This window comes from Eubalaena glacialis, chromosome 7 (genome assembly GCF_028564815.1).
Source record: "Eubalaena glacialis isolate mEubGla1 chromosome 7, mEubGla1.1.hap2.+ XY, whole genome shotgun sequence".
Taxonomy (NCBI): domain Eukaryota; kingdom Metazoa; phylum Chordata; class Mammalia; order Artiodactyla; family Balaenidae; genus Eubalaena; species Eubalaena glacialis.
In genome coordinates, this window is record NC_083722.1 from 111,137,790 (window position 1) to 111,154,528 (window position 16,739).

Genomic DNA, 16,739 nt, shown 5'->3' on the forward strand with positions numbered 1-16,739 from the left:
GTTCTGGTGCCCACCGAAGTTTCAGAGTGACTTGTGTGATCCATGGCAGTTTTCCTGATGGTTTTTCAATTTTTGCCCGAAACTATGGGCCGTTAGTAGGACTGCGAAGTAAAGAAAATTTCCCGATTTCACCCCTACGAGAACCCGGTGCCCTGGAGTCGTGGTTCCCGCTGTACGGAGAGGGGGCTGCAGGCCCCCGGGTCGCATCTAGGGCCTCTGCCAGCCTGCACCCTCGGGACCCTTCCCGGCCCATTCCCGAGGTTCGCCCTGGGAGGGAGTTAACCCCGCAGGGGAACGGCCCACACGGAGGACGAGTCCTCGAGACAATCAGCGGCTCCTGCTCGGGCTCCTTCATGATTGTCAGGTCCCACAGCCCCAACCCTCTGCACGGTGCGGGAGGGGAAGAAGCCCCAGCGCTAGGCGGAACCGCCGGCCGCTGGGGGTTGGGGCCGGCCTGCTGGGGGCGGGGCCTGGCGCTGGGGGCGGGGCCTGGCGCGGGCAGCGCGGGCGCGCCGAGAGCGACGCCGACACTGGGTCTGAGGTGGAGGTGAGGAGGGGACGGGTGGACGGGCAGGCGGGCCTGAGGGGGAGGCGAAGTGGGACGGACGGGGGCTGAGCGGCGGTGAGCGGGGCCGAGGCGGGACGGGAGGGCGGCGGGCCTGAGGGGGAAGTGAGACCGGATGGGCGGCGGGAGTGGGGTGGGGGTGGGGCGCGGTCCTCGGGGTCAGCGGTCCGGGAGGGAGCGGGGCGGAGCGGGGGAGGCCGGGGCCTGCGGGGCAGGAGGAGCCCCCGGCCGAGAAGCTTCCTTTCCTCGCCCGGCCGGGCCGCGGGGCGGGAGGTGTCCCTGTGAGCCCGGCGCGCGGGCCTGGGGTGGGGGTAGGGTAGGGTAGGGTAGGGTAGGGTGGGGCGGGGCGCGGAGGGAGACCCAGGGGGCCGAGGCCCGCGTCTGAGGCGCTCGAACCCCGTCCTCGCGTCCAGGGCCCGCGGTGTTCGCAGCGCCGAGGATGTGCGGGCGGACGTCCTGCCACCTGCCCAAGGAGGTCCTCGCCCGGGCCTGCGCCTACCGGGACCGGCAGGGCCAACGGCGGCTCCCAGAGTGGAGGGACCCGGACCGGTACTGCCCGTCGTACAACAAGAGCCCGCAGTCCAGCAGCCCGGTGCTCCTGTCCCGGCTGCACGTGGAGAAGGTGAGCACGGACCTGCCCTGCGCCCGCCGCTGCGCCTGTGCTGACGCCTCCGGCACGGGTCACTCTTCCTGGGGCCCCAGCTGCGTGCTGCTCTGCACGAGGCGCGCCAGCCCTGCTGCCTGCCCGGTTCATATGCATTTGAAAGCACTGTTGAAGGTGGCGTCTTTCAGACCTCACCGATCATCAGGGACCTTTCAATATCTTTAAAAAAAAAAAAAAAGGATTTCCATGCCCCTTACGAGTCCAGCGAAGTCAGAATCTCTGGGCTTAGGGCAGGATTAAGACTAGCTAGTCTAAAAACACCTCTGACGTTTCTTGAACATTTAAGTTTCTATTCTTTCTGCTTGCGTCTTCCATCTTTTTATGTTTGTCTTTTACTGAAGCTAGGAACAGAGGTATTTGGTTTGGTATTCTGAAGTTTAATTGCATTCTTTATCTTTGTAGAGTCTACTTCTGTAGTGTTGGAGTGGCCGATAATTTATAATCATGTTTTGGTTCTTGGCTTTATCTCCTGAAAGAGGGAGAGTGTGTGTCTGTATGCATGCATACCTGCAGTGTAATAAAAATGCTTCATTCCAGAAATTAGTAGTTCTTCCATGTCTTAAATATTTTAAATATCCTTGATATGTTTTTTAAAATCCTGATTGTTTCCATCTTGGATTTTTATTCTTTCTGATCCATAATGCTTAAGTCACTTGATACAATTGACTATACCCCTGCTGCATACTCTTCAGAACTGTTGTGATAATATGATAGTCAAAAAAGTTTCATTTTTCCGTTACGGGGATCAGATTATTTTGAAAAAAAAAAAATGCCAGATGACTTTGATCTTTTTGGTTGAATGAAGCCATTTACATGAAATAGTTATTCTCGAGCCATTTTTAGTGGATGCATACTTGTTGAAACTAAACAGACTTTTTTAAATGAGAGGCAAATCAAAGTAAAATCACTATCATGGGGAACCTTGACTGGGAAAGGAAAAAATAAAACGTTTCAGAGGGAGGCATAATTTGAAGAGAAAGAAGGATTAACTGTGTGAGGTTTCTTATTTTTTAGCCTTGGTTCTCTTTGTACCACGTCATTAAAATTATAGAATGAATGTTAGCTGGAAGAAAACTTTAACAGATGTAAAGACAGAAGTGTAGAAAGATTGTGAGTGGTCCTGGGTTACCCAGGCAGTGAGGGAAGAGCTGGTACCGAGGTCCCGTCCACTGTTCCCACTCCAGTGGATACTTCCTGGAACTAGGAATGGGGAAGGTGGAGCCCCTAAACACGCATAGCCCTCCTCTTCTGTCAGTGATGTCAGTTTGCTGATGGAATGTTTTGACTCCACATCTCCAATAAATTTTATAAAGATTGCTAGGGTTTCCTAATTTTCATAAATATTTGAGGTTTCATTTATCTGAAAATGAACATCGTAAATTGTAAAGCGAAAATAGAACTATTTCAGATCGCTAATCCATACCATCAGTGTCAGCACATGTGTATAGATTGTAACATTTGCATTTGAAGCCACTGACTTGCAAGTTACTTCCTCTTTCATTTATCTACCCCCAGTGCTACCAGCTGTTCAGGTTACGAGTCCAAGAGGGTAGAGGAAAAGATGACTAATATTGAGCAATATTTTCTAAGTATTTTGGCTTAGAAGCCGCTTTCTATTCATTGCTCCCAGTATGGGGCAGCCCTATATTTGGGTTTGGTTTACAGTTGTCCATTGAACACACTCAGGTTAAAGGTGATCAGTGGAATTCGTACGAGCATGATTTCTCAGCCTTGGCACTATTGACATTTTAAGTGGGATAATTGTTGTGGGAAGCTGACCTGTGCGTTGTAGAATGTTTAGCAGCGTCACTGGCCTCTACCCAGTAGATGCCAGTTTTCCCTAGGTCATCATAACCAAAAATGTCTCCTGACATTGCCAAATACCCATGCGATATACCCACTCGATGCCAGTGGGCCAGCCCTCACCCCCGGGCTTGGTGAAGTGAAGGTGGGGGGGGGGCGGTGTCAGAATTGCCCAGTGTCCAGAACCTCAGATCTAGAGTCTTGTCTTGTAAATTTCTCATGCGAGATTGTTTAGTTGGCTGTGAGATAATGTTATCTCTTATTTTCATTTATGCTTTGTGCCGGGGGCCCTTCTGCTTGGAAGCCACATTTGACACATTTGATTCCGGAAGAGAAAGAGGATTTACAAAAGCTCTGTGTTTTCACACATTCTTTCTCTTCCTTCCTTCTCTACCCTACCATTTCTTCCAGGGTCACCTTTTCCTTAGTTATCCTGCGAGCTCGTTTATTGGTTTTAAAGGCTGCTTCTGTCTTTAAGGAGGAAGAAACACATGTATGTATATATGTATGTCTGTATATATGTATATATACATGCAATTGATCCTCATTCTTCATAGATTCTGTGTTGGTGAATTTGCCTACTTGCCTACTTTGTAACCCCCAAAATAATACTCATGATGCTTTTGTAGTCATTCGTGGACATACAGAGTGGTGAAATATTCAAGTTACCCAAATATGTATTCCTAACTGAGATCAAGTAAGATGAAGTTCTACTTTCTTGTTTCACTTTTTATACTATAAACAAGTGTCTTTTTTGAGATCTGTTTATTGCCATGTTTTTTGCATTTCTATGCTTTTTGTTGGTGATCTTAGTGTTTAAAATTGTCCCCAAGCATAGTGGTAAAGTGCGGGCTAGAATTCCTAAATGCAAGAAGGGCGTAATATGCCTTACAGAGAAAATACATGTGTTAGAGACGCTTCGTTCAGGCATGAGTTACTGTGGCTGTTGGTCATGAATTCAACATTAATCAACCAACAATATATGTTAAATAAAGTTTAACATATAATAATAAATATGTTAAACAAAAACACAGAAGACAAGGTTGTATATTGATCAGTTGATGAAAATGTTGTCACTATAGGTTCCTGGCAACCTAACGGTGTTTCCTCTAAGAGCCGCAGTTCAGTGTTCCCTACTTCAGTGTTCATGGCAACTTTGTACAACCTACCTGCCATGTATAACAAGAATGGGTCTGTGTTGTGTGTGTGTGTGTGTGTGTTTGTATGGCAAGGGGATTAACTAATACAGGCAAGATTTTGAAAGAAGTGGGACAGGATCCTGTGAAGAGCACAGTGGAGGAATTAGCTTTAAACAAAAGGGAAGCCCAGGACTTCCCTGGTGGTCCAGTGGTTAAGACTCCACGATCCCAGTTCAAGGGTCCTGGGTTCGATCGCTGGTCAGGGAACTAGATCCCACATGCCGCAACTAAAGATCCCACGTGCTGCAACTAAGACCCGGTGCAGCCAAATAAATTTAAGAGAAAAAAAAAGGGAAGCCCTTCTAAGACACTACTACTGACGATTCCCCTCTTGGAATTCCATCCTCTCAACTTTTTTCATTCTGCTTTTATCTCTCTAGGAACTTTTTGTTGGACTGCACTTTTTCCTCATTTCTCCTTTTTGTTTTTGTACCCCCAGGTTTGATCCTGTGATTGATTTGCTCTCTAAGAAACTTTATCCTAATGGCTTTACCAGTCACCTTTGTATAGAAGATTTTGCTGTTTCTTTTTCATCATAACCTCAAAAAATATTAAACTACAATTAGTGTGCCTATTCCATGCCGCACATCTAACCTCATAAGTAGCGGAGAAGGGACTTTTGAACCAGGGTCTTCTTACAAAGGCCATCTTCTTTCCTTTATACCAGAGGTTGGCAAACCATGGTCCTCAGACCAAATCTGGCTCACTGCCTGTTTTTATAAATAAAGTTTTATTAGAATACAGCCATGCTCATTTGTTCTTTGGCTGCTTTCACACTACCAACGGTGGCAGAGTTGAGTTGAGTTGCAGCAGAGACTGTGTGGACTCAGAAAGCCAAAAATATTTACTGTCTGGTCCATTACAGAAAAAGTTTGCTGACCCATTCTCTGTACTATGCTGCCTCTCTCCTAAGCTTTAATTCCACATGCTTGTTGGACATAGTAAACCTTTGTCTGTGGATTTTATTCTAGTAACTCAGAACAACCTTTATGTTATGTTCACCAGTGAGGAATTAGGAGAAGGCATTGCAGGTATGGTTTGTCTCTTCTCTGGAGTCTGGGGCCTCAGCTGAGAAGGCATTGGGGCTAGAATCATCTAGAGCAGGAGGCAGAAAACTAGGGCCCTCTGATCATTTTTGTAAATGAAATTTTGTGGGACAGAGCAACATCCATTTATCTGTTGTCTATGGCTGCTCTGTCCCTATAATAGCGTTTATAACAAAGACTGTAAATTCTACAGTACTTAGCCTTTTAGAGAAAAGTTTACCAACATCTGATCTAGAGGCATCTTCACTCTCTTATCTGGCAGTTGATGCTGGCTCTGAACTGGGGCTTTTGACCAAAGCCCCTACATGTGGCCTCTCCACAAAGCCTGGGCTTTTTCACCAAGGTAGCTGGATTTCTTATATGGCAGCTCAGGGCAGCGAAGGCAGTGTCTCGGCAAACAAGGAGGAAGCTGAAAAACCTTTTCTGACTTAGCCTTAGAAATCATACAGTGTCACTCGTGCCACATTCTGTTGGATAGAAGCAGGTCACAGGCCCGTCCAGATTCAAGAAAAGGGCACATAGGTCCCCCACACAGCTCTTGATGGGAGAAGCGTCAAAGACTTTGGGACCGTTTCTCTAAGCTGCCACAGACTTCCTGCTGTTACCTGAAATTCAACGTGTGCTCTTTCCCCACATCAAACCTCTTTTCGGATTTTTCTCTTTTGTTCAATAGCACCGTCATTATTTCAGGCTTCTGGGCCTGAAAACTTAATCATCCCTGTTTTCTTTGTCCATTTGACACCACAATTTCTTCTCTTTTTTTTTCTTTCTATCTTTTGAATGTCTTTTATTCTCACTACTGTCACCAGACCTACTGTACCACCCTAGAAGAACCTAAAATGTACTCTCTGCTCACTGGTGTCTTCCAACTCAGTGTAGTACACCGTGAGAATAGTGTGTGTGCGTGTGTGTGTGCGTTTTAATCTGTAGATTTCATCAAATTCTCAAGGGGCCAGTTACCCAAAAAAAGTTTAACAACCATGTGTTGAGGGTGAGGCCCCAAGACTACCCCCACATTTGGAGGTGCGTTCGAAGGACTCAGCATGTGACGTGGCTAAGCTTTATTACAGTGAAAGCATACACAGTAGAATCAGCAAGGGAAAAGAAACAAGTAGAAATCTGGAGAAATTCATGCACAAGCTTCCTTATAGTCTCTCCTTCCTGTGAGGGGACACACCAAGCATGTTTTCTCTCCAGCAGTGAAAAATGTAGTAACATGCAGTGTTTCTGCCCAGGGAAACCCATTAGAAACTTAGGCCCAAGGTTTTTGTCGGGGTCTGGTCATGTAGGCACTCTCTGCCTAGCAAGTAACAAAATTCTAGACTCCTAGAAGGAAAGCAGGTGCTCAGCATAAACCTCATTTTTTGCACAAAGTAGGCATAGTATACCATCTTTATCAGTTAGGGAAAGGTGGAAACACTCAAAATCCAAGTTCTCAGATCCTAACTGAGGGCCAATCCTGTAAGCAGGCCTTCCTACAAATAGCATACTCAGGCTTGCTATAACTTGGCTGCACAAAACCACTTCCTGCACATTCTTGACACGGCCTCTAATTTCATATCTGGTCTTTCCTCCCATCTCTTCTCTGTCTGATTCCTGTACCTCTTGTGGGATCCAATCCAAGAGCCACCTCACCCTATTCCCTCCCCTCTGCCCTTCCCAAGGAGTTGATAATACTTCTCCATTCCATCTCTCACAGATCACTCTCCACTGAACTTTTTTGACACTCCTTGTGTGTACCACTTATATGGCCCTTAGCCTATGGTATCTTATTACTTCATATTTTTAATGTCTGTGCGGCCTCACGAGTTATAGTGCAAGCCCTTTGAGGTTAAGCACCTTCCATGTGCCCCCATACTACCCTATGTATCCCTTAATCATAGCATGTACCTTTTTGTATGATGGTTGCCTGTAACGTGTGCTTCTTGAGAGCTGGGGCCATGTGAAGTGCAGGGCCTAGTACTATGTCTCTCCTGCAGTAGGCACTCATTAAAAGTTTACAGAAATTAAACCTCTGTGTATCCCCCATCCTACCCAAGCAGAATGTCATACATTTTAATAAATATGGTTGCTGGAGAACTCAAATTACGCACATCATGATACGTCATTAAAATTGTTTTCAAGTAGAATCTTTCCCTATTAATAATCCTGTTTGTATTTTGATACTAGTAGTAATGTAATGCATGTACTGAATTAGGTTTTCTAAATTTCATTATGATCTCCTCACTGGATCTTAACCTTTTTCGTGGCAGGGCGCAGACTCATCTGAGCGTATCATTGCTCCCATGCGGTGGGGCTTGGTCCCATCTTGGTTTAAAGAAGCTGATCCTTCCAAGCTGCAGTTCAACACTAGCAACTGTCGTAGTGATACCATAATGGAGAAACGGTCCTTTAAGGTAGGTAGCTGGTCTATGGAAAAGGCACATATTCTGATATTTTATCTAACAGAACTATTAGTGCCTTATATACCTGAGAAATAGTTCCGAAGTGTGTTCCCAGTTATTAATGTAGAGTGCTGTTCTCTTTATTACTGTGTGACAAAGCATGCCAAGACAACAGTTTATTATTTCTCATAATAAACCATGGGCTGCCTGGGCTCAACTAGACAGTTTTTACTCAACCAGAGGTTCTCATGTAGTTCTAATCAGATGACAGCTGGATGTCCCAGGTGGCGTCTTAACCCACATGTGTGGCACCTCAGGTGGGATGAGTAGAACAACTGGAGGCCTTTCCATGTGCCTGTTAGCGGGTGTCAAGGTAGTCAGGCATCTCACATGGCATCTGGCTTATCCAGAGTTCACCATCCAAGAGAGCAGGGCAGGAGCTGCAGGGCTTTGTGACCTTGCCTTGGAAATCATAACAGCGTCACTTCTGCTGTGTTCTGTTGGTCATACAGAGCCAGCCTGAGATCACTGAGGGAGGGGACTACATAGCATGTGAATATTGGTAGGCGTGGTTCTCTGGGGGGCCAGCTTTGGGGACTAGCTACCACAGTGCCTATTTCCTGCTATGTACATTATTTAATCTTTTCAACATCTGTGTAAGTGTGACTTTATACATAAGAAATGTGACATACAGAGGAATTAACTGCTCTGAGGTCACACATTGGCAGATCTGAGATTTTAAGTCCATGAAACATGTTTCCATCACTAAAACCATATCTTGCTCATGTTTTCCCTCAGGTGCCTCTGGGAAAGGGAAGACGCTGTGTTGTTTTAGCAGATGGTTTCTATGAGTGGCAGCGACGTCAGAGAACAAACCAGACGCAGCCCTACTTCATCTACTTCCCCCAGATCAAAACAGAAAAGGTATCATCAGCAGTGTATATCTGTGTCTGTGTCTTTGTGTGTTTGGTATGTTCTCTGAGCTTCTTGCATTTTTGGTTTGATGTCTTTCCTATTTTTTTGAAAATTCTCAGCCATTATGTATTCAACTATTTCTTCTGCCCCATTTTCTCTTCTCTTTCTGGCATTGTAATTATATATGTGTTAGACGGTTTGATATTGTCCCATAGTTTTTGGATGTTCTCTTCTGTATATTTCATTCTTTTTTCTCTGTGTTTCAGTTTGAGAGATTTTTATTGACCTGTTTTTAAGTTCACTCTTCTTTCTTATTTCACTGAAATTGCTTATCTGCCTGTTCATGTATATTTTCTACCTTTTCTATAAGAGCTATTATATATATATATATATATATATATGTAATACATAGCTAATATATATATATAGTAATTACACTTAAATTTCTGTCTGATAGTTTCAGCATTTGGGAAATGTAATCTCTTGAGTCTGGTCCTGTTGATTTCTATATATCTTGGCAATTCATTGGTTATTTTTGGCTTTTTGTATGTCTTATAATTTTTTATTGATTGCCAGACATAGTAGATAGGACAGAGACTGAGATCAATAATATTTGTGTCTGGAAATGGATATGTTTGTTCTTTTTTGGCTGTATTGGGTCTTTGTTGCTGCGCCTGGGCTCTCTCTGGTTGCGGCGAGCGGGGGCTACTCTTCGTTGCGGTGCGCGGGCTTCTCATTGCGGTGGCTTCTCTTGTTGCGGAGCACGGGCTCTAGAGCGCAGGCTCAGTAGTTGTGGCGCATGGGCTTAGTTGCTCCTCGGCATGTGGGATCTTCGCAGACCAGGGATCGAACCCACGTTGCCTGCACTGGCAGGCGGATTCTTAACCACTGCGCCACCAGGGAAGCCCCTGTTTATTCTTTCATTAGGCCATTAATGTCCGAGGTTGAGTTGATCTCGTCCGGAGCTGAACTGGGTTTGGTTTTGTTGTGCACCACAGGCTTTAAATATTTCTCTGCTGTCACCTTGTGTTCAGGGTAAGGGTTGGTTTTCCAGAGGGTTTTTCTCAATAGCCCTGCTCCCTGCAGCTGTTGTTACGTCCCTTTGAGCCTGTGCCTTCCAGAGGATCTCTCCATGCTCTTGCCCCTCCCCCAGAGGTAGACTGCTGTTGCTTGTCATTTGGTGTGCAGGGAGGTGGAGAGAGTTCTCCATTGTCTTGGTTCAGTCTCAGTCTTAAGCAGAGCTGTGCCCCCGGCTCTCAGGCTCAGGCTTTCTCAGAGATCCTGCTCCTTCCCCAGGGGCGTAGAGGGTTTTTTTCTTTTGCCCTTTTCCAGTCTCAGGGGGTCTTTACCTGTATCTTAGGAGCGATAGGATTTATCACTTCCCCTGGCCCCTTAAGCTTTTTGTTCTTTAGAGGAGAAGTGACCAGGTGAGGCTTCTCACCATCCCTGAGGCAAAAGAGCTCCCCGTGTCTAGCACGCATTGGCAAGGAAGCTTTCTCCAGTCTCCTGCCCCCAGTCTCTCTCGATAGCACCTGTGGAGGGTGGTCTGCAAGCTGAGGCAAACTTCCCTGATGTCTGCAGCCCCCAGGGGTTCTGTGCTCTCAGGCTAGCCCACACTCTGCATCGAGCAATTTGATGATAATTTTATCTGAATTCTTACCTGCTGCATGAAGGAGGCCTTGTTTTCCTTCTGTTACCACTGGGAAGCCAGTACTGGTGTCTCATCTCCTCTTGGATGACCCTGTCTTTCCATAAAGTTTAGGCTAATTGGTTGCCCTGTGACCTCAGTTCTCTGATGAGTTTAAGTTACGGTTATTTAGATTCTCTACCTTTTTTTTTGTTAGGGTGGAGGTGACACTTTCCAGCTTTCTGTATTCTAGGCCTTGAACTGAATCTTAAATGGCAAGTAGGAGTTGGCATGATGAAAAAGGGAAGGAAAGACCTTTGGGGCAGAGGAAAGTTGCTTCTGCGAGATAGAGGGGCATGAAATTGCATGAGGGCATCATTTAGAAATAGCTGGGCTTAATTCAAGTTAACATTGTAATTGAAAGCCGGAATGATGATCCAGATCATGGAAGGCCTGAATATCCACTGAAGGTGTTAAACTGTATTGTGAAAGCATTAAGGAGCCATAAATCTATTGCTTCAGTGAGTATCTGCCACCAAGCCTCTTTCCTTCTGCGACAGTGGATCAAGAGGACCCATGCTAAAGGCATGGGCTGAATTACTTCTAAAATGATCGCCATGCTCTCAAGTCTGTAATAGTACCCAACCTGCAGGGGGGAAGGCGGCTGCTGAGTATCTAATCTACCATGGATTTTGCTTCCAGTCAGAGAGCATGGGTGCTGCAGATGGCCCTGAGGACTGGGAGAAAATCTGGGACAACTGGAGGCCACTGACAATGGCCGGGCTCTTTGACTGCTGGGAGCCCCCGGAGGGAGGAGACTGCCTGTATTCTTACACCATCATCACAGTGGATTCCTGCAAAGGCTTGAACGGCATCCACCACAGGCAAGTCACACTTCTCATGCCTGGGTCCAAAAGGATTCAGGGCAGGGTTTGTCCTCTTTGCTTTTAGATAGGCAGCTTCTGTATGCACAGATTTAGAGAGTAGGAAACTAAGACAGTTGTTCACAAAATATAGTCAGTTTGGCTGTAACATGATATGCATTCCTAAAAATCACCACACTATGCAAAATTGCACTATGAAAACCATAGGACTTAACGGGAAAAGTGGGACTAAGGGGACAACACTTAAAAATTTTGTCAGTGACACAGTAAAAAAAAAAAAAATAGGAATCTAGTAAAAACAGTACTATCGTTCCATGCATTAAGTGGTTAAGAAGTACATAGATATTACAATAAATATGGTACTTTACCTTAGAAAGACCTGAAACTGACTTGTGAGGTGAGTGTGGGAAGAGTTGCAGCTTGTGTTATTGTGCAGTGGTAGAAGGAAGATTCTGCAAAATTATCGTCTTTTGCAGTCTTAAATCCTGGGGCATGTTCTTCTGCCTTTGAAACGTTGTTCCTTCGAGGCATGCCTTTATAACAGATATGTATTTAATCAAAACTGAACATTTTGGTCCAATGTATGGCCTCCTCCAATTAACTTCAGTATCACTAGTGGAAATTCCTTAACAGCATCTTCATCTGTACTCACGTCTTCTCCCAACAGCTGAGAGCTCTGGAAATTGCAGCAGTGTTTGAGGCCACCAAAACAGCCATTACTAGCACTAAGAGGAGCCACCTCTGTGGTGTTTGTGTGGTCTTTGTGTATAGAGAGGGCATTCTCTTTGTGAGAAAGCTTTCAGTTTTTTAGTTTTTTTACTGTTCGGCTTTCAGTCCATATACTAAATCTTTCCATTGCTTCTATTCCTTCAGACCTGGCTGGTATTGACTTTATAACACTTCTTGCAATTGTTCCAGCCGTGGATGTTCCTTTTTTCCCAGCCCTGTTACTGTTGTGGATCCTTTATGTCTGTTGCTTGGGAGATATCACATGTTCTCTTCTTGCTTTCAAGACGCTTTATTATTATTTCAAGCTTCTCGTCAAGACTTACAAGTTTTCTGTTTGCATGCACTGCTTAGCGTGTTTGAGCCAGGAAGCTTAGACATGTTTGAGATGTTGAATGAATAGTTTTTTTAATATAGAGAAAAGTTTACAAATGCAAAATGAGAACAGAACACAACTTTGGAGGATAATATGCAGTGAGCCAAGGTAGCCGTCAATGTTTGAGGTGTGTGCATTTTGTGTACTCTTACAAGGCTCAGTTCCGCGGGGTGCAGTTTTCTGTGTTCACTTTGTGTTTCTCACAGACAAAACCATATATAAGCAAAGGCAAAATCTGCATTATGTTCTGATAGATCAATCACATTGGAACAGATTTTCATTTTAAAAACAAGCGTTACAGGACTTCCCTGGTGGTCCAGTGGCTAAGACTCTGCACTCCCAATGCAGGGGGCCCGGGTTCGATCCCTGGTCAGGGAACTAGGTCCCACATGCATGCCGCAACTAAGAGTTCGCATGCTGCAGTGAATATCCCGCACAAGGCAACAAAGATCCTGTGTGCTGCAACTAAGACCCAAAGCAGCCAAATAAATAAATAAATAAATATTTAAAAAATATATTTAATAAAATAAAATAAAAAACAAACGTTAGCAGAACTGACTATACTTGTGTAACACTTTCACAGTTTTTGCCAGATCTGAGTGTCCTCAGAAGTAATTTTATGATCTTTTGCTGAAAAGAACGCAGTGCTGCACATCCTGGATTACCTATTTTAGCCCTCTTGTCCTAAGTGTTCTGTCTGAAATGATGCTTTCATGGGATATAATAGTTCTAGTTTTTGCTAATTCACCTTAAAATAAATTCCTATTTCATCTAATCTAAGATTTTGTACCACTATTTTATACATTGTTAAGAAAAATAAAGTGCTGCCAATTATTGCCAATTAAAGTGTGATACAGTGCAGAGATGCCATTCATCATAAAATGCATCTGGATTTCAAAGATCTTAAAATACCCTTTTTTTTTTTTTTTTAATATTTATTGATTTATTTAAATTTATTTGGTTGCCCCAGGTCTTAGTTGTGGCAGGCGGGCTCCTTAGTTGCAGCATGTGGGCTCCTTAGTTGTGGCATGCAAACTCTCAGTTGCGGCATGTGTGTGAGATCTAGTTCCCCGACCAGGGATCGAACCTGGGCCCCCTGCATTGGGAGCTTGGAGTCCCAACCACTGCACCACCAGGGAAGTCCCTTAAAACACTTTTTAAAAGTACATGTTTGGAGGAATTCCCTGGCGATCCAGTGGTTAGGACTCCGTGCTTCCACTGCTGAGGGCCCGGGTTCGATCTCTGGTCGGGGAACTAAGAATCCCATAAGCCATGCAGTGCGGCCAAAAAAATTAATTAAATTAAAATAAAATAAAATGTTTGACTTGTTGAAGTAATAATAATTATTAAAATAGATGTTAACGCATTTATCTCCTATCTGTACCACCCACCAATGAAGTGTGTACATTCTTTGCATTGGCCTAGAACATAAAATTGGGGGCTAAACAAGGGATCTTTTCCTAACATCTGCTGGGTACCAGGAGTCATCTGAGGCAGGCTCTTTGCTTTTCTGAGCCATAGTTTCTTTTTGTTCACAATTATATAAATAGCTCTTTCTTAGATAAATCTTCCACGGGTGATAAGGCTGGAGAGTATTGTTGATAGACACGTTTTCCAGGGTTTATTTTCCCTTTAAGTCTAGGCTGGAGTGTCATAAAGGTCACCAGTTTGCTAGCGTGTACACTGGAGTGGATCCACTCATAGCACGGGGCACTGTCTTTGCCATCTGACTCTGTTAAGCTGGCTCTCCTGGTGTTGAGTTTTGTGCCCTGTTGTTCCCTGGGGGTGGGGGGTGGGGGACACCGGGCAGCAACTGGCATGTGAGGCACGGATGGGGGGTGAGCTGCTGCTTGGGGCAGTTTGCGCTTCAGCTGACCAGGCCTCTCCCCGCCCCCCCCTGCTGCTCCCGACCACTGTCTTCACCGCACGGGCTAGGATGCCTGCCATACTAGATGGAGAGGAGGCAGTCTCTACGTGGCTGGACTTCGGGGAGGTCTCAGCTCAAGAAGCTCTGAAGTTAATTCACCCCACAGAGAACATCACCTTCCACCCAGTCTCCTCCGTGGTGAACAACTCCCGGAACAACACTCCTGAGTGTCTGCTTCCTCTGCGCTTGCTGGGCAGAAAGGTAGGGGCTCTGACTGCGGCGGTCCTGTCTGAGCTTCCTGCCTTCCGTCAGTGTGACCTGCTCATTTCATGCTGTGACCTTTCACAGTCAGAGACTGAATACAGACCACCCCAGATTCACCTTCCTCGTGCACGGCAGGGTGGACCAGGGCAGTGACTCTCAAAGCGGGCTGTGACTCGGGAGTCCTCAGGAGACCTGTTGCAAAATGGAAGTGCCAGCCTCTATCTAGACCTACTGCTTCAGTATTCAGGGCTGGGCTTGGGCTTCTGTATCTTTAAGAAGCTGCCTTGGTGGCTCTGATAATAAGCCAAGTTTGAGGATTCCTAATCTAGAGGGTGATTGTGAGAAGGACAAAGGAGCCCTTGACCATAACTGTATCTCTCGCCAACCAGAGGTGTGATTTATGTCTGTTCTCTGCACCTCTGTTTTCCCAACCACAAGATGGAGGCGTTCCAATCCTCGTTCCCCTTCAGGGGGATTGGAGACCATTCCTGCCGTGAACTTCAACTTCTGAGAATTGGCAGGGATCCAGATGATGTATTTTGAAGGGGAGGTGAACAGGCAAGAGGCCTCAGTGAGAAGGAAATCCCAGAGCAGAAGCTGGCCCCTGCTGATACCCGGGGTGGAGGTTTAGGAGTAGCAACTGTTTGTCGGTGGCATAGAGGGACCTGAAGTAAGACATGGGTCTGAGTGTTCCAAAGTAGGCATCTTAGGGTGCCTGAGAAGTGTGCAGGACAACGATGGCTAGAACAGCTGCCCCCTTCCCCACTTTTCTAAAAGTTTATTAAGTTTTCATACTCACTGTCAGTGTCATCCTTTTTCTTCAGTTCTCTCAAACTCCTGCTCCCCTGACACTTTTTTTCATTACCCGTCTCTAAAAATGTCATTGTATGTATTCCTTTTGCACTAGACACTGCCCCGTTTCTGCCATGGTCTTTCCTCCAGAAGAATTCACATTCTGGAGAGGTGGCGTCGTGTGAACTCAGAAGCTTCAGTCCGGGGTTGGCGAAGGTGTAGAGGAAGCAGAGGGAGCGGGGCTGGTGGGGGGCTGTGCGGAGGGCGGTGCCGCGGGAGAGGGCTGCGCTCGGCCCTCGGCTGACTCCCGCCCTCCAGCTCACCTCCCCACCCCACGCTGCCTGGTCTTGGCTGAAGCACACACTTTCCCTGACACTGCTTCATTGTCTGCCCGTGTTTGGAGTGCCCAGCAGCCCTCTTCTCTGGCTGGCCCCACACACCTCCTCTGGGAAGCCTCCTCTGAGAGCTGCTCCCTCCTCCTTGCAGCCCTTGGAGCACACTCTGCTCCTCTCCTCCCACTCCTGATTAGGGGCCCCAGCTGGCCCTTGGTGACATTTTCCATGCCGAGGTCAATACCTAATGCCTCTTCCCTTTTCTTCCCTTGGAGTTGGCCTGTTTCCAAAAGCTTGAGCTGGTGGTTTGAGCTTTTCCTTCTTTCTCCTTAGGAGCTCAAGGCAAGTGGCAGCAGCCAGAAGATGTTGCAATGGCTGGCCACAAAGTCACCCAAAAAGCAAGACACCAAAACACCCCAAAAGGCAGAGTCAGATGTGCCCCAGTGGTCCAGCCAGTTCTTGAAGAAGAGCCCGGTCTCCCCCAAGAGAGGCGGCGCTGACCTCCTGAAGCGATGGCTGAAGCAGGAGAAGGAGGAGGAGCCTGTGGCCAAGCGGCCTCACACCCAGTAGCGCAGGACTTCCAGAGGCCAAGGCCGAGGTGCGCCGCGCTGAACACCACGGTGATGACAGGTTGGGGGGGTGGGTGTGGCTTGGAAGAGGTAGCACAGTGTTAGTTAACAGTTGTGGCTTCTTGGGGGAGTGGCTGTCCTGACTGTGACTGGGAACCCCCAGGGGGGTGGGTGGGCAGCCTGGGAAAAGAGAGAGGCACCACCGTCGACTCATGATGGCGGGGTGGGGGGGGTGGGGGGCGGCCCTTGTGCCCACAGCTCTCTCCTGGTAGCCCGGGACCTTCCCTCAGAGTCTGACCCTGCTGGCAGTCCTCAGCGTCACCTGGTACTGCTTAGCAGAGGCTGTTTTCTGTTTAGCCTTCGGGCTCTTTCAGTGCTTTGGAATTAAGTTCTTAAAACATTGTATTTTTTTCTGAATAAAGTGTTTGATAAACTGTTTACATTTCAGAAAATGCTGCTGGTGGGAAGAACTCTGGATCTCACTGTTTTCTCCTGGCATAGTCCTAGGGAATGGTTTTGTCACAGTGTGGGGCATTGGGGTTTTTGTGGACAAAACTGCTTTTCTGGAAACAACAAAAAGGCTTGGTGGGGCGCTCTTTATTGAGTCTCTGTTCACTCGTAATACTTAAAAGTTGCCCGAATCTTTTAGCTTAAAACCAGCCAGAGTGCCTGCCAAACACGAGCCAGAGTAGCTGCCAAACACGAGGGGTTGCAGAGGCCAAGACC

General features: G+C 46.5%; 1 protein-coding gene across 1 annotated transcript; it reads left to right on the forward strand.

Moving 5' to 3' along the window:
• Positions 1 to 477: 477 nt before the first annotated feature.
• HMCES (5-hydroxymethylcytosine binding, ES cell specific) lies at positions 478 to 16,453 on the forward strand. Its single transcript, XM_061195619.1, has 7 exons — positions 478 to 547; positions 979 to 1,187; positions 7,530 to 7,673; positions 8,460 to 8,585; positions 10,906 to 11,087; positions 14,125 to 14,317; positions 15,778 to 16,453. Exons 2-7 carry the CDS (start codon positions 1,005 to 1,007, stop codon positions 16,012 to 16,014), a joined length of 1,065 nt encoding a protein of 354 aa, XP_061051602.1. The 5' UTR covers positions 478 to 547; positions 979 to 1,004; the 3' UTR covers positions 16,015 to 16,453.
• Positions 16,454 to 16,739: the final 286 nt, after the last annotated feature.